The sequence below is a fragment of the Phoenix dactylifera genome, unplaced genomic scaffold (genome assembly GCF_009389715.1).
Source record: "Phoenix dactylifera cultivar Barhee BC4 unplaced genomic scaffold, palm_55x_up_171113_PBpolish2nd_filt_p 000237F, whole genome shotgun sequence".
Lineage (NCBI taxonomy): Eukaryota > Viridiplantae > Streptophyta > Magnoliopsida > Arecales > Arecaceae > Phoenix > Phoenix dactylifera.
In genome coordinates, this window is record NW_024067736.1 from 312,560 (window position 1) to 335,429 (window position 22,870).

The 22,870-nt window shown below is 43.2% G+C and overlaps 1 protein-coding gene across 2 annotated transcripts; it reads right to left on the minus strand.

Moving 5' to 3' along the window:
• Positions 1–955: 955 nt before the first annotated feature.
• On the minus strand, positions 956–17,345 carry LOC103698231 (phospholipase A1 PLIP1, chloroplastic). Of its 2 annotated transcripts, none has more exons than XM_039117505.1 (5): positions 16,569–17,345; positions 14,355–14,918; positions 14,197–14,256; positions 13,211–13,627; positions 956–1,285 (listed from the first exon to the last, which is right to left on the minus strand). In XM_039117505.1, exons 1-5 carry the CDS (start codon positions 17,217–17,219, stop codon positions 1,265–1,267), a joined length of 1,713 nt encoding a protein of 570 aa, XP_038973433.1. In that variant the 5' UTR covers positions 17,220–17,345; the 3' UTR covers positions 956–1,264. The 2 variants fall into 2 exon arrangements, with proteins under 2 accessions (XP_038973433.1, XP_008778442.2); XM_008780220.4 differs by lacking the exon at positions 956–1,285 and adding an exon at positions 10,457–11,115.
• Between the last annotated feature and the right edge of the window lie 5,525 nt (positions 17,346–22,870).

Consider the following 22,870-nt stretch of genomic DNA (forward strand, 5'->3'; position numbering starts at 1 on the left):
CTTTTATATTCGGCCTTCGGGCTTAGGCTAAGGTTGGGTAAATCAACCCTCCTTAGATTATCTCTGTGTTTCTTTTTTGGAATCAAATCAGCAAGCTTTTCTCTCTATGCGCATCTTGTGAGTGTTGATCAACTTGGCCAACCAAAGGGATAAGCTGCAGCCAGTAATCCCCTTGATTGTTCAAGAATTCCAATGAAGAAGCCAACCTCCTTCTTGTGCCATTTTCAAGATAAGCTGCAACCAATAATCTTGGGCTTGTGCCAAAAGAAGTCTAAGTGTGCCGAACATCTAAATCAACCTCGTTGCTTTTGGCCGTGCCTCTCTCATAAGAAGTTAACAGTAGAGGAGGCCTCCCATAAACTAACTCAAAAGGACTCATTTTAATAGAAGAGTGATGGAAAGTGTTATACCAGAATTCATCCATGTAAGATAATCTTTCCTTCATGTTTGTTGCTTATGGCAGAAACAGCGCAGATATGTAGAGTCCTGTTGGTGACCTCCGTCTGTCCATCTATATGCGGGTAGTATGAGGAACTGTATTTCATCTTGCTTCCCTGCAGCTAGGGCTGCAAATGGGTCGGGTCGAGTCGGATCCTGAGTGACCCCGATCTGATCCGATTTTTTGTTCGGATCCTAATTTTCAACCGGGTCGGGTCCATGCCTACAAATTTAGACCCGATGGATCATTCGGGTCGAGTCTGGGTCCCAAGCATCAATGCGATCATCTTTCCACTGATTAAAGAGATAGAAATATTATTATACCTCACATTGAGCATAAAATACACAGATTAAAACAAAATCAACTTGCCCAACATTTAGACTACAGGTTCCTGCATCTAAAACATTTGAACAGGTTTAACTTTCCATCTAAAACATAAACATTTGAACAGGTGAACACTGTTGCAATTGCTATTCATAAATAATCAAACCTGGTTTCATCTTCCCGCATTACAAAATTAACTTCATCTCTTGAGATGCCAGGATATATTTCTTCTTACAGGATTTTTCAAAGCAAAATTCAACCCCATATGACAATCCAAACAAACGATCATAGTATTAGCATCACAGCATTACAATTTACAACATCACAACAAAATTCTACTCAATATGACAATCCAAAAGGATGCATCACAGCATCAACATCATGTTCAGTGAATTTTAGAATTACATAACTAAGAACATGCATAATGAACCATAATTTTCTCCATCCATTCGACCACAGCTAAATGATCATCCGCTCGGCAAAAACAATCAAGAACATCAGTTAAGATCGATTACCAGCATCCTGCATAAAGCAAAGAAGCAACATTAGTTTACGATCATTATACTATAAAATTATAAAGTTTAAGCATCAATGAGTACACTTTTATGTTTGTGCAGGAGCTTCGAAGTTTCATGCAAACAGGTTGGTAGCAGGGTGTGATGTGTTGTCTTTGCTGATTATGTAAACAGGTTGTCATGCAATATATACATCCTTTTGACTTGAACACATGGAATCATAAATTTCTCATATGCCTTTCTTTATCCTGAACCTGCTTTATAAAGAAACATGGCTCCACATAATAAAATAACATTCAAAGGATGGGTTGTGCTTTATAAAGAAACCTACTTTATCTTGAACCCACACCAGTTGAATTATAAGAAGACATGGATGCAAATCAGAGAATTCAAATGTAAACATAATAATGAAGATGATTGTTACTACTTATTAGCATAAGCTAATCATCGGTATTAATAATAACAATAGTTTCGTAATCTTCAACCTTATATTTTGTATAAGGAGGTGGAACATCTACAAATGAAAAAAGTACAAAATTAAAAATCTCAAAGTTTTAAAGCACTAGTACAATTGGTACATGATAAAATTTATAAATGTTGTAGAAATTGAACTTGTCAAATTTTTCTTGCATCTTTAAAGCCATCATCATCACAACTGCATTTGAACTCCTAGATTCTTCAATCAAGATCATATTAATTCTCCAAATTTCATAGAAATACAAATTTGCAGTTGGATTTTTTTGTTTGCGAAAAAACTTCAGTTATAGGATGAAAAACCTTTAAGAAGTTACAAATAATGATGCCTTGAGACCAATCTTCCTTAGTTGGCGCATCTTCAAAATTAGGATCCTGGGCCACAAGTCACATAAATACATCCTTGAATTGTATAGCACATTTAACATGAAAAATTCCAACGAGTAGGTACATCTATGCATATCCTTTTCTCACCATTCATCTTGAATTGTTTCACAATTCCCATAAACAATTCCAACCTTCCTTGAGATGATTTTATATATTTAACAGCCTCGCGGATCCTATAAATAGCACCCTCCACTACTTTCAACCCATTCTTCACAATCAAATTAAGAAAATGTGCACAACAACGCACATGAAATAATTTACCATCCAAAAGTAAATATTTTCTAAATTATTTTTGAAGTTCTGTTGCTACAACTGTATTTGCTGACAAATTATCAAGAGTGATTGAATCCAACATTTTCTCAATATTTCAAGATAAAATACAATTAGCTATAGCATCACTAATGACTAAGCCCATATGTGGTGAAGGAACCAACTTAAAATTGATAATATGCTTCTTCAGTTTCCAATCATTAGTGATGTAATATGCAATGAGACACATGCATCTCAATGTCTGATTTGATGTCCACATGTCCGATGTTAAGCTGATTCTGCCACAGTTCATCTTGAACAAATCTTCAAGTCTTCATTTTTCCTTTTCATAAATTTTAAAGCAATCAGAAGACAATGTTGTCCTTGAAAAAATATGAAATTCTGTTCTAAAATTTCTAATAAACATCTGAAAGGCTGGATGTCAACTGTTGTAAATGGCATCTCTTATAGAATTACCATCCTTGCAAGGTCCTCACGACTTCTTTCCTGATCAAATGAATAGGAAACTAACTCGTTCAATGGAACACCATCTTCTGAAGTCACAATGCCTATTGATATTTTTTGTTTCTTATCATGATATTTTTTTGTCTTACAAATATTTGTATGTTTGTGAAGATGACTTGTCCCATTTTTAGGATCAGCTGAAAAAATAAAATGACAATAATTGCATCTAGCCTTGTCTTTTTGGTTTTCTACTTCACAATAATGATTTCATATCTCCGACCTTCTTTTTTTGTTCGCTTTAGAGCTATTTGTATTAGAAGGCTCTATAGCTTGAGAACTTCTCCAACGAAGTACACTTGAAACTTTAGCCATGTTTTCATTGCTATCTATTGTAAATATTAACCTATTTTGCATAGAATTCAATAAAGATGTATGAGCATAAAATGCAAATTTATGGAATGAGAACAATTAACGGCTTAATAACGATGTATACCTATGACAAATAACTGAATAAGTAACAAATACTTCAAATTTATATAAAGACAAAAATTCAAGGAAAATGTATCCAATGACAAGTTCTCTAGATTTTCTGAGAAACAAACATTTTAGTAAAAAAGAACAAAATGAAATACTTAAAACGTCACAATCACATATTAAGACACAATCACAGCTATATAATACCAGATGTAATCACAACTATATACATGCCTCGTTTAAGTTTCTAAAATCTGAAACTTTCAAGAACTTCTCCCAAATTTTTTACAGAGTTGTGATTACGTGCTCTTTATGAATTAATCTCAATTTTCGTTTTACCATCTAGAAAAGAAAGCATAAAGTTGAGACTCGAGACTCTAAGCTTTAACAATAACTATCCTTCATGGATGATGTGATCCTACTCTTTCAAGAATTTCGAGTAGAGGTTAGTCTTAAAGATAGACTCAACAAAGCAAGTTATTAATCGTCCAGCCTTTTCTCTTAAACTCTTTTGACATGATTCTTTAAACAAACAAGGGTGTTTATTTTAGAACTTCCCCACAGAAACAAAAGCGAACAACTAGCAAGCATAAAGAGAAAAAAAAAGCAAACACAAAAAAATTAAACAACTTCCTAAATAAATAAACAATCATCCCCCTACTTCCCAGACGACTGGATTTTTCCCAAGTGTGGCCCAAATGATGCTCCTCAAGTGTGACATGACCCTCCTCCAAATCTCCCGACTATCCCCGACGACCCCCACCTCTCCCTCTCCCTCTCCCTCAAGTCCGGCGTCGTTGCCCTATTACAAGATAAGCCCCCCTCGCCGGAACCTCCTCCCGGCCTATGTTAAAAAAAATTATGGAGGGACATACCTTGGGACGCCGAAGGATGGAGAGAGGGAGATCCGCAGAATGGGGAGCCAAAAGTCGGAAGATCTAGGGCACCGGGCACAAAAGCGGTCTACTCTTCTCTAAAGGATCCTTCACCGCAGCTCAAGATCTGGGGCACAGCCGCACGGGAGCAAAAAAGGGAGGAAGCGAAAGATTTATATATCACCCATTTCCTTGCGGGCTGCGGGCCTGCCGCTGCGGCCCGTGGACCTGCCGGCCTGTGTGTCTAAAAAAAACTGACCCAAAAAAAAATGGGTCGGGTCGGATCGGGTTCGGGTCCCGGGTCGAGATTGGGTGGACCCAACCCGACCCGAAAAAGAGAACAGGTCCAAATTTAGGATCCGACCCAGCCCCGCAGGTCCTAAAATTCGGGTCGGGTCGCGGGTCGACCCGACCTATTTGTAGCCTTACTTGCAGCATGAACAGTTCCTTTTAAAAGGTACTCATGAAGATTTTGTCCCGGTCCATGAGGATGCTCCTCGGCACTCCATGTAGCCATACCACCATTTCCACAAATGCTTTGGCTGCGGATTTGGCTGTGTAAGAATGTTTGAGGGAAATAAAATGTGCATACTTACTTAGCCGATCCACGACCACCATGATCACATTGTAGCCATTGCTTGCTAGCAATCCATCTACGAAGTTCATGGACAAATCCTCCCATATAAGGCTCGGTACGGGAAGTGGCTGCAACAGTCCCGGAGGTGCTTTTGGGTTATATTTGATCTTTTGGCATGTGTCACATTCAGCCACCAAAGTTTTGACCTATTGCTTCAGTCCTTTCCAAAAGAAAAAATGCTTCACACGCAAATAGTTGCGAAGCCAGCCTAAATGACCCCCTTCCCTACTGTTATGGAAGTGGTCTAAGATGCTCTTTCTCAGATTGGGAACGTCAGGAACATAAATGTTACCTTTCTAATAGATCAGTCCGTCCCTTAGCTTGAAGTTGGCCGCACCACCCGAAGATGCTTCAATTTTCTCCAGGATCTCTTGGGCTCGAGCATCCAACTTAGTGGCTTAGCGGATCTGGTCCCAAATCCGCCAATCTGCTTTGCTGATAGTAGCACAAGTCTACTGTCCATCTTCTTCTGCGACCTATAGAATTTGGTTGTTTTCTTTTCGGAATAGGGCATCTACAACCTTGTTCTCTTTGTCCGGCTGGTATACTATATCGTACTCAAATCCCAGCAGTTTGATAAGGAACTTTTCCTACTCAGGTGTTACGATATTTTGGTGTAGGAGATGCCGCAATGCCTGCTAGTCTGTGATGATGGTAAAGCGTCTCCCTAAGAGGTAGGGCCTCCATGCCTTCACCGCGTGAACTATTCCAGTAGCTCCCTTGTATAGGTACTCCAAGCCCTCTTCCTTGGCCCCAAAGCCTTGGAGATGTAGACCAACGATCTCTTCTCCTACACAAGAACAGCCCCAGTATCTTCGCTGCTTGCGTAGGTATATACTTCAAAAATTTTGCTGAAGTCTGGCAGGGCCAGCACCGGGGTCTACGTCATGGCCCTCTTAAGGTTGTCGAAAGCCTCTCTTGCTGCATTGGACCATTGGAATTCACCCTTCTTTAACATGTTGATTGGTGGCTTTGTAATCAACCCATAGTGCTGCATGAACCACCGGTAGTATCCAGTTAGCCCAAGGAATCCCCTTAAGGCTGAGATGTCCTTCGATAGAGGCCAGTCAGTCATAGCCTTGATCTTCCTTTGATCAACTTACACATCATCTCTAAAGACAATGTGCCCGAGGTACTCTAATTCTTCTTGAATGAAAGCACACTTGGAAGGCTTGATATGAAAGTGATTCTCTTCCAAGATTTGTAGGACTCGATTCAGGTGCTGCAAGTGCTCGTCCATGGTTTTAGAATAAACCAAAATATCATCGAAGAAAACTATTACGAACCTTCGTAAATATGGTCAGAGCACTTCCTTCATAGCCGCTTGGAAAGTTGACGGTGCATTGCACATGCTGAACGGCATGACTAAGTATTCTTAGTGCCCCAAGTAGTATGGAAGGTTGTCTTATACATCCGTATTTAATGGTAACCGTCCCTTAGATCCAACCATGTGAAATACTTTGCTCCGGGTAATTCATCAAGCATTTCGTCCACGGTCGAGATAGAGAATCGATCCATGATAGTGGCCTTGTTTAAGGCCCTGTAGTCGGTGCAGAAGTGCCACAGTCTATCTTTCTTCCTCACCAAAAGGACTGGTGAAGAAAAGAGACTTGAACTTTGGCGGATTAGCTCTTGTTTCAACATAGTGTCCACCTGCTTTTCAATTTTATTCTTTTGGTAATGTGCGTACCGGTATGGTGGAACGTTGATGGGCTTGGATTCATCCTTCAACCTAATGGGGTGGTCGAAGGTCCACTTTGGTGGTAAGGATGTGGGTTCCTCCAGGACACCCCGATGTGCCTCCAGTAGGCGCCGAATTTGCAAAGGTAGTGCCTCCAACTCCATGCCCAACTGTGGTCAAGAGTTGTCCTCTTGGTCGTGGCTGGTCAACAATATAGCGAAGAAGTTAGCTCCACCTCAGCACCATCGCTCCAGCACATTGGCCTCGCAAGGCCGCACCTCTTTGCTACAAGTTGCTGTCCACCGCTTCTTTTGTCTCCCGATCTTGAACTCCATGGTCATAGAGTTGTAGTCAGTGACTACTTTGCCCAAACTCTGTAGCCATGTATTACCAAGGACTACATCTAGCCCAACAAGTTAAAGCACATGTAGGTCTGCTTTGATTCGGACCCCTTGTACATTCAGTCGGACTTCCTTGACAATCTACTCGCATGTGAACTTTCGCTGCTTGCCACTTTTACATCAAACGGCACCATGGCTTCTCTTTTCAAGCCTACTCTTTTTAGTATTCCAGAATTTATAAAGTTATGAGAAGATCCATTGTCAACTAATAATGATACCTCGTGCTTGCCGATCCATGCCATGAGCCTCATAGTTGAAGGCTGCTGCACTCCTGACAATGCGTGTAGGGATAACTCGACTTCATCTCTCTCTTTGGTCTCCTTGGTTACTTCTGTAGGTTATAGGCTACTGATGCTATCATCTGTATCTACGGCATTTTCAGTTTCCTCCTCACTGCCCACGTCCAGCAGATATGCCTGGCCAGACTTGCAGTGATGCTCACGGCTCCATTTGTCCCCATTTGAAATAGAGGTCACACTTTATGCGGTCTTGAAGCTCCTCTTAGGTGAGCTTCTTGACTAGCTATTGCTTGCTACTGGATGTAGTGGCCTCTTTTCCTCTGAAATTTGCCTTGGTTGGTTAGAATTTAGTGAACTTGTTGTCTGCTCCATCCTTGGTCATTCACTGCTCTGATTTATAGCTTCGATCAAAGATCTCTGCCATGCGCATTGCCTCCTACAGCCTAGCTAGCTGCTTGACCTTTATCTCTTTGGCCAGCCATGGTTTGAGATCGTCAATAAAAGTCCCAAGCAAGGCTTCCTCAGACTATTCGCTGACCATTATTTGCAGCTACCGAAACTTATCGATGTAGCCTTGGACCTTGCCCTCTTGTTTGAGTTTGGCAAGTTGACCGTGATGATTGACAATGGAGGAAGGTCCCCATCGTGTTATGAATTCATCTACAAAGGTTGTCCAACCTATTCTCCTTTCTTCCTTGTCATACAGGGCTCGGATCTAACTCCACTATCAGTTTGCCCTACCTTCTAAGTGGAAGCTTGCAAAGGTTACTCGATCAGTTCTTGGCATTTCATATACATTAAAGTACTGATCCGCTTAATCTAACCGCTCATACGGGTCTCCCCTGCTGAACCTTGGAAAATCAATTTTGGGTTTCCTAAACCCTCGCTCTCTAGGACAAGGACCCCCGTGGCCTTCATTCCGTACTCCTCTCCTCCTCACCATGTGCTCTCTCCGGCCATAAGGCCTTTGAGCATGGAAGGGTTCTTCTTCGGCCATGATTTTCTCCCCGTAATACTCTTCTTGCCTCACACCCTCTTGATTTTCTTCGACCCATCTCTCCAACACTACTCCAGGTCCTTCAACTCTACTTCTCAGTCTCCTGTTTTCTCTCGTGCCATAGTCCCATTGATCGTTTGCCGACCCACTGCCTCCTTCACTCTCTCTCTCTTCTCTTGTCTGGCCCTGCCTTGAGCCATGCGACCAAGGCCTCTTCCTTGGATTTTTTTCTCTCACTCTCTCTTCCATTCTTCTTTCTAACCTCTCTAAGTTTGCACTAGTCTCCCTTCTCATCTCTACTCTTCTTTTCTCGGCTAAGGTATTGGATAGGGTTTCCAATGCCCTGCCAAGCTACACTGAGTGGCCTTCCAAGGCCTCGATCCGCTGCTGGTGGGTGTTTGAGTTCTCTCTGGACTCCATCTTTTCAAGGAAGAAATTTAAAGATGTTGCCTTGATAAAAGAAAGTTCAAGTACAGCATTACCTTTTGAGATATTTATCTCAATGAAGCACGAATAATGATGGGGCCTCACGACTAAGCCCCACACCATTGCTTCTTGGCTTCATGCCGGGTTGCAATGCTGTCGTGGACCGATTGGAAGGTAGCACCAAGGTTTTGCTCATTGGAATTGGAAGTGACAACAAATTCCTACGCTCGGTTTGGTTGGATTATTCACTCAGACGAATGAAAAATGAAAGCAAAGTGGCTTTTGATTTAACTTGAATGCAAATGAACAAAGTACAAATGTAGACAACTAAATCTAGTGGGGCATAACAAGCCACCCGCACTAGCCCAATCCACTAAGTATTCGGAGGGAACCCCTAATAGTCTAATCTAGCAGAGGAGGAAATCTTCTTACTAGCCCAATCTAGTGAGAACTTGATGTGGCTCTCCCTAGCCCAAGCCCTAAGGCCAACCCTCACAAGAGGATTTTACACTGATTACTTGACGCTTTGGAATGCCCCACACTATAGCCCCTCAAGACTATTTATAGGTTGTAAGGCTCGATGCAGTTGCTAGGCACCCATGGCTGCGGTTGGCTGTGGTTGTATTGGTTTGGCTGTGGTTGGCCGCGGTTGGCTGCGGTTGGCCGCAGTTGGCAAGGTTGGGCACACGGGCGCATTCCGGCTTGAGGGAAAACTGCGCATACGAGCAAAATTGCCAAGCACGCGTGGCCGGACGCGCGCACAGACGGCTGAGATGCACCTTCGGTCCACCCGGGACGCGCATACGGGCTGGCCTCGTTTGCAATGCTCCTCGGTACCCTGGAACCCTCGGAGTGGGTTTTGGCCGAATGCCTTGCTGGGGTAGTAGGGAAAGCTGCTGCCATGAGCTGCTGTTGCCACATTTGCAATGCTTCTTGGTACTTTGGAACCCTCAGGGTGAGCTTTGGCCGGATGCCCCGTTGGAATTGCCCCGTTTGCAGTGCTCCTCAGTACTTTGGAACCCTCGGAGGGAGCTTTGGCCAGATGCCCCATTAGGGTAGTAGGGAAGGAATGCCCTGTTGGGATGGTTGGGAAAGTTGTTGTCGTGGCCTGTGCACTGCTATCGCACAGATATCCTTGCCATGCTTGACCAAAGCATGCCAGGCCCGCAAGCGCAGACGCGCTGGCCACTGGCCCGCAGATTGGACAAGAGCGCGCGCCCTTGCGCGCACGTGGCTGGACGGGCGCACAGAAGCTCGTGGGTTGTGCGCTCGGCCGTTGCCTTGTTTGGCTGGCGCGTGCGGCTAGGCGGGCGCACAGAAGCTTGTGGGTTGCGCACTCGGATAAGAGCTCGCGCAAGGACACGCACAGCTAGACGAGCGCACAGAAGCTTGTAGGTTGCGCGCTTGGCCGTTTCCTTGTTTGGCTGGCTCGTGCAGTTGGGCGGGCGCATAGAAGCTTATGGGTTGCATGCTCGGTCATTTCCTTGTCTGGCTGGTGTGATCCGCCTTTGTGCGCGACCTGGCGCACGATACTGCATGCGCGTAGACGGTTTTGTGCGACCTAGCGCTCGATGGGCTGATGGGGTGAAATCTGGTGTGCGAGCTGGTCCTGCGCACCGCTATTGGTGACGATTCTGTGCACAAGCACTAGTCACGGCTTGTGCACACGCTTGTTTGCCTTTGGTTCTTTTGGCCGGCTATGGCCAGGCCGGCCTCTAGGCTCATCATTTGTCTGATCTGGTCCCTAAATGTTGTCCGAACCTTGTCTGACTTGGTGCCATAGCAGTGCTATTTGCGGAGGTTTCCAAGTTCGAAGATGTTACAAATCTTAACTTGTGCCAACCAAAAACCGGTCCAGACTCGCGACAATTGCACCCACTTGAGTTATTGTTTGATGCTAGAATTTTCTTGCGCCTGAAATCGATGCTAATAGTCCCTTAGGTTAACATGTTGACAAGAAACTAAATTTTAAAGGCGCCCGTACGAATCCATCGTACATTGATAGAACACGACGGAAAGGACAAAAAGAAAAAGACTGCTTCCATGTACAAAACTAAAGGATCCAAATCTACTACTTTTCACAATGGGAAACGACGAAGAGATCCAGTCTAGTCCTCAGAGCACCTCCTGAGTGAGCAGGCCCGGTTTCTCCATTCTCGGATCATGGTGGGTGAGGAGGGGCCACAATTGGTGGAAACGCTGCCGCCGCGTCCGCCAGACCACTGACTTGGTGTGCTGCCGGACCAGCCCGCTCATGGCCTTAAGGTAGTTGCTGGAGTCGTGGTCGCGGAGGATGGTGCCGTCGGAGCCGTAGGCCGCCGGGTCGCTCAGCGTCTCCAGGGGATGCGGAGAGTTGAGGAAGGCTCTAAGGGCGCCGGCCGCCGTCGCTTTCGTCGATGCGCCCCCTTCGGCTGCGTTCTTTCCGTCCAAGATGTAGAGAGCTGCTCCTGGGGGTAGGAGAGGGTGGGGAGGAGAGGTTTTGTCGTCGGGTTGAAGGATGTACGTCTGGCCCAGTGGAGAATATAGGACTTTCTGAACCAAGGAAAAGGCAAAATCATGCTAAGCTGTAGTTCCACATCAGGTTATCTCAATTATATAATTCATCTGGGTTGGGCTACGGATAAACCCAAATCAAGGTCATGTCTTTGGATGCCAGAAGATTAGGGTTATAATCGGATCAGATACTAGCATACCGATATCCATATTTATTTTGTTTGATAAATATAAATATGAATGCGGATGTTAGTCGAATGTAAAAATAAAAATTTATATTCATATTTGTTTTAAATGGATACGAATACAAATCAAAAGTGTAGATATAAATACAAATATAAATGGAATAGTTAAACTTTATAACAATAGAATCAAAGATATTATTAAGTAGATAATAAATCAAGTTAATAGCATGTTAATATGACCATTTATTTTTCTTAAAAGTTCATGAGTGTCATATAAAATTAAATAAGGTTACAAATGAAATCGGATATTTGGATAGTTGTCTATCATATCCATATCCATTTTTCTTTGACAGATATGGATACGATTATATACTCAAATTTCTACCAATATCCGAATAGATTCGGATACAAAAATGAATCCGGACAGATATTATTCAATCCACTTTCATCCCTACGGAAGGTCTTAACGTCTAACAGGGCACCTCTATAGAAATTGCGGTGAAGCGCCAGTTTTGAAAGAGATCCAAGTTGTTAAATGGACCAACTGATGCCTAACCTTTAGGGTTAAAGGATCACTTTTAAAAGGTGATTTATCGTATCCCTTAAACCTAGCTGCTCCTCTGTCATCCCATTTTCTTCGACCGCCCTTGTTTTTATTTTCTTAATAAGATGCCCTACAAAAAATATATCATACCAACAAGATCTTTGTCCAAACAGAATCAATGATTTGATAAAACAATGCTATTATAAGCTAAATTCAAGTTGGGTTGTATTTGTTGGGTTTTGCGATATTTTAATTGAACTAATATTTGTTGAATTGAGATCTCACTCATCCCAAAATTTCAAAAATACAAATATATATTCATATAAAAAGATAATTTGCCTATATGAAATATATATATATATATATATATATATATATATTTGAATAATTATTGATTTATATGTTGGATTGGGTTGAGTTGAGGTTCAACCCAATCATGCAGGTGGGTTTGGATCAAGCACAACACAAGTTGCACTCGGGTGGCAACTTGGGTGGCACCCGAGTTGGTTAGGTTAGGTTAGGTTTCATTGGTTCAAATCTTGTTCATATTAAAAAAAAACTCTAAACCCATACCCAATTCATGTATAATTGGGTTAGAAAGCATAAATCCTTACCCAACTCATTTGTTTTATATAACTCAGACCTCCACACATTGACCCATTTAAATCTTCACTCCTGTTAAGTATACATACAAGTAAAAAATAAAGCAAAAATGGTATTCTAAGACAACAAACAATAAAATAATTGAACTTCAAATATATCATTATAATTATAAAATTTTAGAAAATCAGGATACATGACGGTCATGAACTAATTAAGGGTAAAATTAGCTAAAATACAATCCCATATTCTAAAACTTCATGGAACATCCTATCCATCACTCAATATAACCTTTCACAAGTGAATAGAATCATACTAAAAAACTAGAAACTATTAACCGTGTTAGTTCCAGGAGCCAATTTGGTTAACCCCATGTGTCTCACAGATCTAGAGGCTGAATTTAAACCCACCGAGATATAATTTGACTGATACTGGGTCGACTAAATCAACCCAATTACCTATTCAAACCCATTAACTTATGGTGGGTTTGCATGGGATGTCAGATAAGGGTCAGATTTTGCCAATACTACCCCTTTTGGACCAAGCCAACCCAACTAATCTAACCTAACCCTAGTTTCATTGCATTTGGGTTGAAAATTTTGGTGCTAGATCGAATTCTAATCTGAACTAATTAATTCAAATTGCACCCTTTGAAAATAATAAACGGGTAAAATATATGCAGGACCCAGCTCCAGAAATGGCAAGTTAATCCATTATTGTTGGACCATTAACATAAGAGCCACGACAGGATTCAGATTGAGACCCATGTATCATGAAAGAAATGAGAGCTAGAAAGAGGACTCACCTCGTTATTGAGACAAGGGTGAGACTGGAATGCTTTGTTAAGGCGCTTCAGGACCTGGGCGACGTGGTTTGGGTAGCCACAAGAAAAGGCTCGGGGCACGATGTCCCGGTGCATCATCACCGAGCGCACCTCCCCCTCGCCCAGCCCCAGCGCTTGCAACACCCGCTTCCCCCGGCAGAACACGGACGGGGCGCCGAAGGTCACGACGGGGAGGAGGGTGGAGGGCTTGACGAAGCCCCGAGACAGGAGCATGAGGTGGACGAGGAGCGAGAGGCTCCCTCCGAGAGAATGCCCCGTGAATCGAAGCTTTGCCCTGTCACCCCAATGCTCCAGGTGCTCCTCGATCTCTGGCATGAACTGCTCGTATATTCCCTTCGCCGCTTCATAGATCCCTCGATGTACCTGCACCTCCGTCTCCTTTTCAGATGCAACCCCAGATCAAGTTAGATAACTTTCGAAACATAACGACATAAGAGTCTAATAATGGACCCTACTGTACCGTTCTTCTTCATTATTATAAAAGAAGCATTGGCCATCATTTGCTCAATTTAGCCTGAGCTGATAATAAGATATTGATTGTTATAATAACCGTAAATACTGACATAGTGAAAAACAACGGATGGTGAAGAAAAAAAAAAAGGTTAACAATTTTATTTCCAAATCACTGTTCATATGAACATTTTTTTCCGGAGTTGACATAAAAATGTGATTCCTTTTTTTTTTTTTTTTGATGAAATTGGAAGCTATGAAGATTAAGACCTTCAATAGCCATTATGTTGAGAGACCTTCACCATGCAACAGCCATTTATAAAGAACAGTCGTTATTTAAAACCCATTGTAATTATATAATATATACAAGTGTCTGGAAAAAGGTGAAAGAAAGAGAAAGAAAGAAGATAAACGTAAAGATTAACCAAAGGACTGAGAAAAATTAAAAAAGGAAAGGAGAAGAAAAAAGTGCGGTTGAAAACTCACGGTGAGCTTACCTCAAATTTGGTGGGTTCGAAGAACAGGTTGGCTTGCCAGGAAGCCAGCGAATCCGAACCCTGCCATTTGGTCGAACAGTTAGTGGCAGAATTTGGAACGACAGGGGCAACTATGTAATAAATGAGAAGTTCAAGGGCAATTGTCGGATTTAACCGACCTGGATGACGAAGCAGCGAGTGCAGGTACTGGGATCGTCGCATACGAACCACTCGCACGGCGAGGAATGGAGCGACCGCAGATCCTCCGCCGCTTCCTGCCGCGCCTCCTCCTCCGCCGCCACCACCGCCGTCATCGTCGACCTTGCCACGTAAGCGGCCACATTGGTCTTGTACACTCGGCCGGGACTCCCCTTCGGCGACTGCTCCTCCGCCGGCCCTTCTCCGAGTGCCTCCTGGCCCGGAGTCCCCTTCGGCGACAGCGCCTCCTCCGGCCCTTCGCCGAATCTCTCCCCGCGATTGGTGACCCTGGGTTCCCGGCCGAGGGACAGGAGGCCCTTGGCGCGGGAGTGGACGTAGGACGCGGCCGACGCGGCGATCTCGTAGGCCACGGAGGGCCGGATCGGAAGCTGGGTTCCGGGGCCGGATCTTCGGCACGGACCGGTCGGTTCAGGCGCAGGATGGGTCGAGTCGCTCTCGAGCCGGGCCTTGATTGCGGCCTCCGATTTCTTTTCCAACGAGGAAGTGACGTACCGAAGATTATGGTATTTCATCAGGTCCTCTGCCTATAATTAGAAAAGTATAAGATTAATTACGTTAAAAAAACCACTTTATACGTAAATTCTCCCAAGACCCAAGTCCCCCAGCATAACGATTTCAGAAATATTAATGATGATGAAGCTGATGATGACAATTTGAAAGGCCCATCCCACGCCATGCAGGCGAGGGGGATAAAACAGAAGGGATTTTCATTTTTAAAAAGGAGCTCAGATCTTGATCTTGTTTAGTGAACATTCTTGGAGTTCTGTTTCAGTATATTTTCATGAGAACCATTTATAGTTTTGGAGTGGACGGCTGGGATTGTTTTTTTTTGGTAACCAGATATACCATGAATTATTCAGTAAAAAATAGGGGGGATATTTGTGTTCCATCTCATCATATAATGTTGAAATCACTATTTATCTCAAAAGCTTAAGCTGATAGGATAAAATAGATTTATTTATATATTTTATATTTTTTTATCCTCTCTCTCGCAACCAAGGTGGTGTAGGATGCAAAAGAAAGGAAAGAGGCCATCGTCGTCTCCTTTCGCGCTTGCCTTATAGAGGCAGGTTGAACCGGTTGTCATGAGATATAAAGGTTTGGCCCTTTCAAGAGATGAGATTAAAAGAAAATGAAACAATTTTAGGAAATAAAAATATACAGAAGCAAAACTCAATTAGACCCATGGCCACGTGGAATTGAGAAGGTGGATATACCCCAAAAGTTCACACTAAATGATAAATTATTAAAAAAAAAATTGAAGTACAATTATTTTTTGGCTACTATGTTATTAGATGATCATTGTATCACAAGAATAAATCTTAATACAATTGGCAAGATTCATTGTATTTTTCGTAGATTATTATAGCAATAAATAATGGTTACTACAAAATTATTGTTTTTATTATACGGATAGAAAGAAAAACATTAAAAATCATCTGCTAGATGATCTCTCATCTCTCAGTTCACCAGTTTGACATGGGAATTGGTGATTGGTTAAATGGAAAATTGGACCCGATTAACACCACCGACCTGCCTGCGAACCATGCCAATCCCCAACCACTAGATCCGCCTGGAGCTGAGTGGCATTCTGATAGATGATTGATCGTAGTACTATGATAACAACAAAGATGGTGGCAAAGAGTTGAAAGTATTAATGAAATATATATTAGAAGTCAAAAACAAATTCTATGACTATAAATGTCTGATGTTGACGATGAAGAAACTCAATCCAAGACCAGCGTTGAACAATTTGATTCGTGACAATAGAGGAGACGACGAGGTCCTAATTTATCTCTAATTGCCGTATCAGTTTGGTGAGCCAAGAAGTGATTTGAGGGGTGGTTGATAGCAACATGCTAGTAAAAAAGTAGGATAAATAGTACGAATACATGACCTATTTAAACAAGGGCTTGAAGTCATAGGTAAACTCAAACTAAGCCTACAGCGGAACAATTTGACGTGAGATAATATACAAAGTTCTCAACGGCTACTCAATCCAACGCGCCCCCCCTGTAGCTTGCCAACATATTCTCGCGAACTAACAAATCCCCCTCCAGGTTCTTTGTATGAGATTAAAAATAATGATTTAATTAATTAAACTCATAAAAAGAAAGGAAACCAACTATTTGATCAGATCATGATCATGTGATGAGAGGAGGAAATAAACTAACCTTGATCTCAGGTATCACGTAGGCAATGTTACAGAGAAACGCCAACTGGGAGAAGAGCTTGGCGTCCGTCCACGGGACCGGGGCCAAGAGCCGGGCGAACGACTCCCGATCCCACTCGCTCCGCTCCTCCCCCGCTCCCCCTTCATCGCCCGAGTCGTAACTCGCCCGGCAGAACTCTTCCGTCTCCTCGCCATCGCCGTCGCCGGCGGCCTTCTCGTCTTCTCTAGGCTTCCGATCCCACCAGTGGTTTCTCAGCTCCCAGATCCTCTCCACCCAGTTCGATCGCTTCTCCGTCTCCGATCCCACCTCCTCCTCGCTGCTCTCATCCGGATCCACCAATCTCGTCCCCCCATGCGCCTCCTCCGAATCGAACAGAAACGATCGGATCGAGTTGGGGATGAAGGAGAGCAGGCCGACGGAGCGGCTAGTCTTGAGCTTCGCCGGCGCGGAAGCGGCGGTGGCGGGGCGGGGGGCGCTGAGGGAGCACCGGAGCTGGGGCTCCGACCGCGACCGCCGCATCCCGACGAGGTCGGTGCCGGACCCCGACCGCCGGATCCCGTCCCGGCGGCTGCGGCGGTGCTCCTTAGCCACCGCCGACGCCGCCGGTGACCCGCGGTGGATGATCGCCGCCGCCGCCGCCGTGCATGGCATGATCGCCGCCGCCGCCGCCGCCGGGGAGTCCTCTTCCCTTTTTCTCTTTGTTTATTTGAGGGGCCTCCAAGCGTCTGAGGTCGATCTGAAATCAAAGAAATAACCAAACCTAGTTAGGGGGATTCGTCTTCCTTCCCCTCCCCCCCCCTTCTCGCGAACCCATATCCCTTAAATAGCTAACATTTTCCAAAGAAACCACGACAATGCCACAATCGCCAACTTCACACATATGTCCTCGAAACCCACCTCAACGGCCGCATAAAATTTTTTATCAGAAAACTGAATCCGCCGTCCATCACACACAACCTGTCGACATGGACGGCAGAACTCGCTTCAGCAAAAAAGTTTTCCTTCGTAGGGACATTGTCGTAATTTTAAGAATATATGAGGGTATAACGGGCGGCGTGGGTTTAGAAATCGTAAAACGAGCGCTACGACCAAGTGTCCGTATATTGTCGTGATGCGAGGCGGGGGTCGCTCCCTAAAGAACGAAACCAGCCCCTTGCTTTGCGATCTCCGTCCACACCAACCTTACACGCGAAACGCGAAGGATGGAGATGAAGAATATCCGCAACGAAGAAAACTAGGCCAAACGAAAGTGTCTAAGCCATCTTAGTTTTTCACGTATGCGTATATATATAAACTCCGTAAAACGAGCAATAGTTTTAAAAAAATGATTGGTCGTAAGACATGAAGGGAAAACTGAAGAAGGAATCGAGTCAGGTAGAATGATGCGCCGAGGAAATAACTCACAGCATAAGAATGGGAAATATATATATATATATATATATATATATATATATATATATATAAACTCCGTAGAACGAGCAATAGTTTTTTTTAAAAAAACAATTGAGTCGGGAGACAGGGAGGGAAAACTGAAGAAGGAATCGAGTCAGGTAGAATGATGCACCGACGAAATAACTCACAGCATAACAATGGGAATTATATATATATAAACTCCGTAAAACGAGCAATAGTTTTAAAAAAAACAATTGAGTCGTGAGACAGGGAGGGAAAACTGAAGACGGGATCGAGTCGGGTAGAATGATGCGCCTAAGAAATAACTCACAGCATAAAAATGGAAATCCAAAGTCCTGGCAGGTGCAGCAAATCCCTGAGGAAGTTTGCAAGAAAAGATTAAATATCTCGGTCTAGTGGAAGCAAACGCTGCTGGGAGAAGTGAACAAGCGACTCATTAAGATACCTACCTAGCGATAACAAATGGTTGGCAACGTTCTAAATCTTTATTGCAACTGCTCTCTCTGTGTGTGCGTGTGTCATCTTCTCTTCACTTCTAAGATGGATGAACGTTATAAACTATAAGAGGCGACGAGGAGAGGGGGGAAGTCAGATCTGAGAGGAAGGGAAAAATATCAAGAGAAAAAGGTAGCGAAAGAATCTGAGCACGTGTCCGGGGGTCGGAGGTGACGGGGTGGCACGGTGAAAGAATATTGGCACGATAGACCGGGATAACCTTGTATGTATGAGATAAGAAGAGTGACGAAGAGGGGTATTTTGGCCAATGGGAACAGGGACAAGAGAAGGAGGTGGAGAGGTTGGTTCGAGATTTCTCTCGGGAGGCGGTTTTTGGGGCCGGGACGGCGTGGGGAGTCTGCGGGCGAGGTGCTGTCCGGGATTTTCCTCACACCCATGGCTCTATGCGACGGGCGAGAAGCTCGAAGAAGAGCTCGACCCGCTTTCCGCCATGGAACTTTTCTTTTTCTCACCTTTTGGTCTAAAGTACAAAAAAGAAATTAAAGAGGGGCCGGCTGTTTCCGAGTAGCGGAGCTGCGGTTGTGTACACGCGGGGGGCAAAGAGAAAGACGTGGCAGGGGGAGTGGCTGCAATGCTGACGTGACAACTTGATTGTTTTTTTTTTTTTTTAAATGGCGTTTCATTTTCAGTACATCCTGCCAAATCAAAAGAAAATAAGCAGTGCAATAGATAGAGAGCACCTGCTAAGCTCATCCAGATGACATCTTCAGAATGACGTGCCATATATGAGGCGACCCACTCCGCTCCTTTATTTGCCTCTCCATACATATGAACAATTTGGGTAGCGGACAACTCTTATACCAATTTGCGAGTATTCCGAATCAACGGGTGACCATCGCCATACCTATCTGCTCCCCATATCCAATCAATCACCGTGGCAAAGTGTTCCTCAATACACAATCTATCGACACCCAGCACACGTCTCGCATACAGGATGCCCTCCCATGATGCTGCTCATAGCTCCGCCCCTACAGTAGTCAAGTCTGGTGAGCTCCGTCCATCAGTTGCAATCAATCTACCATAATGGTTTCTGACAACAAAACTCACTCTATCGGATACTTTATCCATCGCCATACCACCATCAAAATTCATCTTAAGATAACCAGACGGTAGGAGTACGCAAGAAAAAGAAACATACCTAGACGCTGCAACACTAGAACAGGTATTCTAGATATTTCTGGCCAATCCAGATGAAGTTGATGGTGTCACCGAAGTGACTTCCGTAGCCTGAGACATGGCTCTGTCCAAAATGTCAGCATTGGATGCACGTCGTGAATTGAGACGGGAATTGCTGAAGTGGTCTTGAAAACATCATCCAAAAATTCACCATGAGCCGTGCAGTACCCAAAGATCTGTGCAGATAGATAAAAAAAAGGTAACATCAAAATGCCAATACAAGATATATTCCAACATCGCAAAAAAGATCAATTATTTTTTAACATAAAATATACAACCTGAACCCTCCTTTAAATTGGCATCATGTGCAAGTATGCTATTAAATGAAGCAAAGCAATTAGGGCAAGACATCTAAGTGACTTTTAAAGTGATTTTCTGAATTAGTGTAACATTGCTCATCTAGATAAGTAAATGTTTGGGGCATTTGTACCTGCATGTAGTCATGTATTGCTGAAAAAAATTAAATTTTGATGTAATGTGTTGTGGGCCACATGCATAATGGGTATCTCAATAATAACGTGCAGTTAATGCTGCATTGGACCATGAAAATGGTTTTACAAGGCTCAATGAGATAAAACTCAGCTGTAGTCCTCGAGATGTGGGCATTAGAAATCCAAGGGAGATGATTTAAGCTAAGCAAAATTAGAGAAGGAAAAGAGCAAGACTGGGATGGCATATATAGCAGGTCGAAAGCTAGGTCAAAATGCTCACCGGACCAATTTATTGTATGAGATAGCACTGAAAGACCGTCACGCCAAAGGATGTGTGAGGTGCTGAAACTCTGCAGCACTTCAAAATTGAAGCACCTACTTTCAAGTTAAAAAGAAGAAATTGCACACAAAATCAGTGCTACATGTGGAATGGTAAGATCCAGGCCCGATAGCCTAACCAAATCGGACGAGAATCGGTTCAGGGTCTAAGCAATCTTAGTGAAAGCCGATGAATCAAACGGTAGGTCTAGATCAGATCAAGACCACGTTGGTTGTAATTACTTAAGGCCGCACGCCGTTCTTGAACTAAATAATTCTTGCTGGCCAAATCAAGTTTGTGGCTTTTGATCTACTCAGGATCATTTTTACGGAATCCACGCTCGATCCATTTTGATGCTGCATACTAATACAAACTTTGCATGCAGTGAAAAAAATTCAGCATATGATCTTACTGTTCCGACCCTTTCCATGCTTGAGCATGCATGTGAGGGAAGGGCCGGTCCGAGCTTTAGGCGACTGAGGTGGTCGCCTAAGGCCTCGGGCCAATGAAAGGCCTCCAGGAGGCAAAAGGAAGATAACCATAGAAGAAAGGAAGAAAGTAAAAAGGCACCGACTTGCGATGAAATAAAAAGAGGAGAGGAGAGAGAGAGAGGAAGGTTTCTTGCTCTGTTTTTTGTGTCTGACCGTGACCAAAAGGAAGCAAAAGCCTACATAAAATGGAAACAGGAGCTGGCTATGAGTCTTTCCCCTTGATGGAAGGGGGTGGAGAGTTTCCTGGCCTGCAGAGGGGCAATTTGCGAAGTTGGGGACAGTAGTTTTGTTTTGGGTGGAGAGAAAGAGAGAGGGAGGATTTGGTTGGCGTGATACACATATCTGAAGGCACTCTTTATCTTTCATCCCCTCTCTTTTTTGGTTTTGGTCTTGGTTTTTCTTCCCTCACATTACTCAGCTGGGCCATCAGGAAGAAAGATAGGGGGATTGGAGATGGACTTCTTGGAGGGTAGAGAGAGAAAAGGAGGGAGGGGGGATTGAATGGCTGCCGTGCTGTGATGTTGCAGTGTACTCACTTGAAGGGGAGATGGTGGGATGGGACTTTTATTAATTAGATGGAGTGAATTTTCCATAATGCCCCTACTTTCTAGAGGCCCCTTTCTGGACAAATTCTCTTCTTTTACCTTGACCATCAAGTGCCATGGGATAACCTTTTTTCCGCTCTTGCTTGACATGGTAAACAATACTGCCAAGCATTATCTCAGTTATTTAATCAGTTTCATGGGCCCTTCCTTAAGCATAATTACCTTTTCGTACTTCTATTCAAAAATTATATCAAAAAGAGGTTTTTTGTCTGTATTTATTGCATTCATGTATCTTTGTTGAAATAATGTACTTGACAGCTATCTATTTTCATATCTTTTTTTAAAATATTTTATATTTATTAAAAAAATTTAATATTAAAAAAAGTTTTCATCCACTGAATCTGCCTTAGGTCTCCAAATGTTTTGGGCCACCCCTGTGTGAGAGTTATCAATCTCCCTCGCAACATCATTAAACCCAGTTATCATGACTCAACCATATATCTTGCATCAAAGACAACTACTTTGTTCCAAGCTCCACTGCTAGCCTAACTAACCGAGTTACTTCTTGTTGAGTGATTGTTGTTCTCTTATTTGATTTTGTGAGTCCAAAACACTTGAGTATATTTCATATTATACTAATGAATTCAACTGAGTTTTTCGGAAAATATATTGTTATATATGTTAGGATGACTTAGAAAATGGTTCAGGATTCTTATGATCAGTTTTTATAATAATTGAAACCATTATATTGTCATATAATGATTATTGTTCTCTTCTTGTTGTGAGCCCAAAACACTTGAGTATATTTCATATTATACTAATGAATTCAACTGAGTGTTTCAAGGAATATATTGTTATATATGTTAGGATGACTTAGAAAATAATTCAGAATTCTTAAGATCAGTTTTTATAATGTTTAGAAAACATGACCATCCTGTGCTAGACATGAAACAGAAATCAAATTTCTGCTAGCAGCAGGTACATAATAGCAGTCTCTAAGTAATAAACTAAAACCAGACGGTAGTCGCAGATGGTAGGTGCCCACAGCCACAGCAGCAACTTTTGCCCCGTTGCCAACCCGAAGGGTTACCGCACCTTCCGCCAGCCTTCTACTTTCCTTTAGACCCTGCATGGTAGTGCATAGATGAGCACTAGAACCAGAATCTATAACCCAACTAGAAGTAGAAGAAACCGTTAGATTAGTTTCAATTATGAGCAAGTCTATACCTTCTGAAGGTGTGTCACCTTTCTTGTTCTTCAGGCTCTCGAGGTATGAAGGACAGTTTCTCTTCCAGTGGCCGTCGACATTGCAGTGGAAACATTTTCCTTTGTCATTAGCCTTTTTCTTTTGAACTTCCTTCTTTGGTTTCTTGTCTTTCTTCTGCTTCTTAGCAGGCTTCTTTTTCTTCCA

Coding starts and splice junctions, on each gene's coding strand:
- LOC103698231 (XM_008780220.4), bottom strand. CDS start 17,219: ATGCCATGCACGGCGGCGGCGGCGGCGATCATCCACCGCGGGTCACCG. Junction 14,257..14,354: donor CTCGCTGCTTCGTCATCCAG/GTCGGTTAAATC, acceptor ACCAAATGGCAG/GGTTCGGATTCGCTGGCTTC. Junction 13,628..14,196: donor TCGAACCCACCAAATTTGAG/GTAAGCTCACCG, acceptor GCATCTGAAAAG/GAGACGGAGGTGCAGGTACA.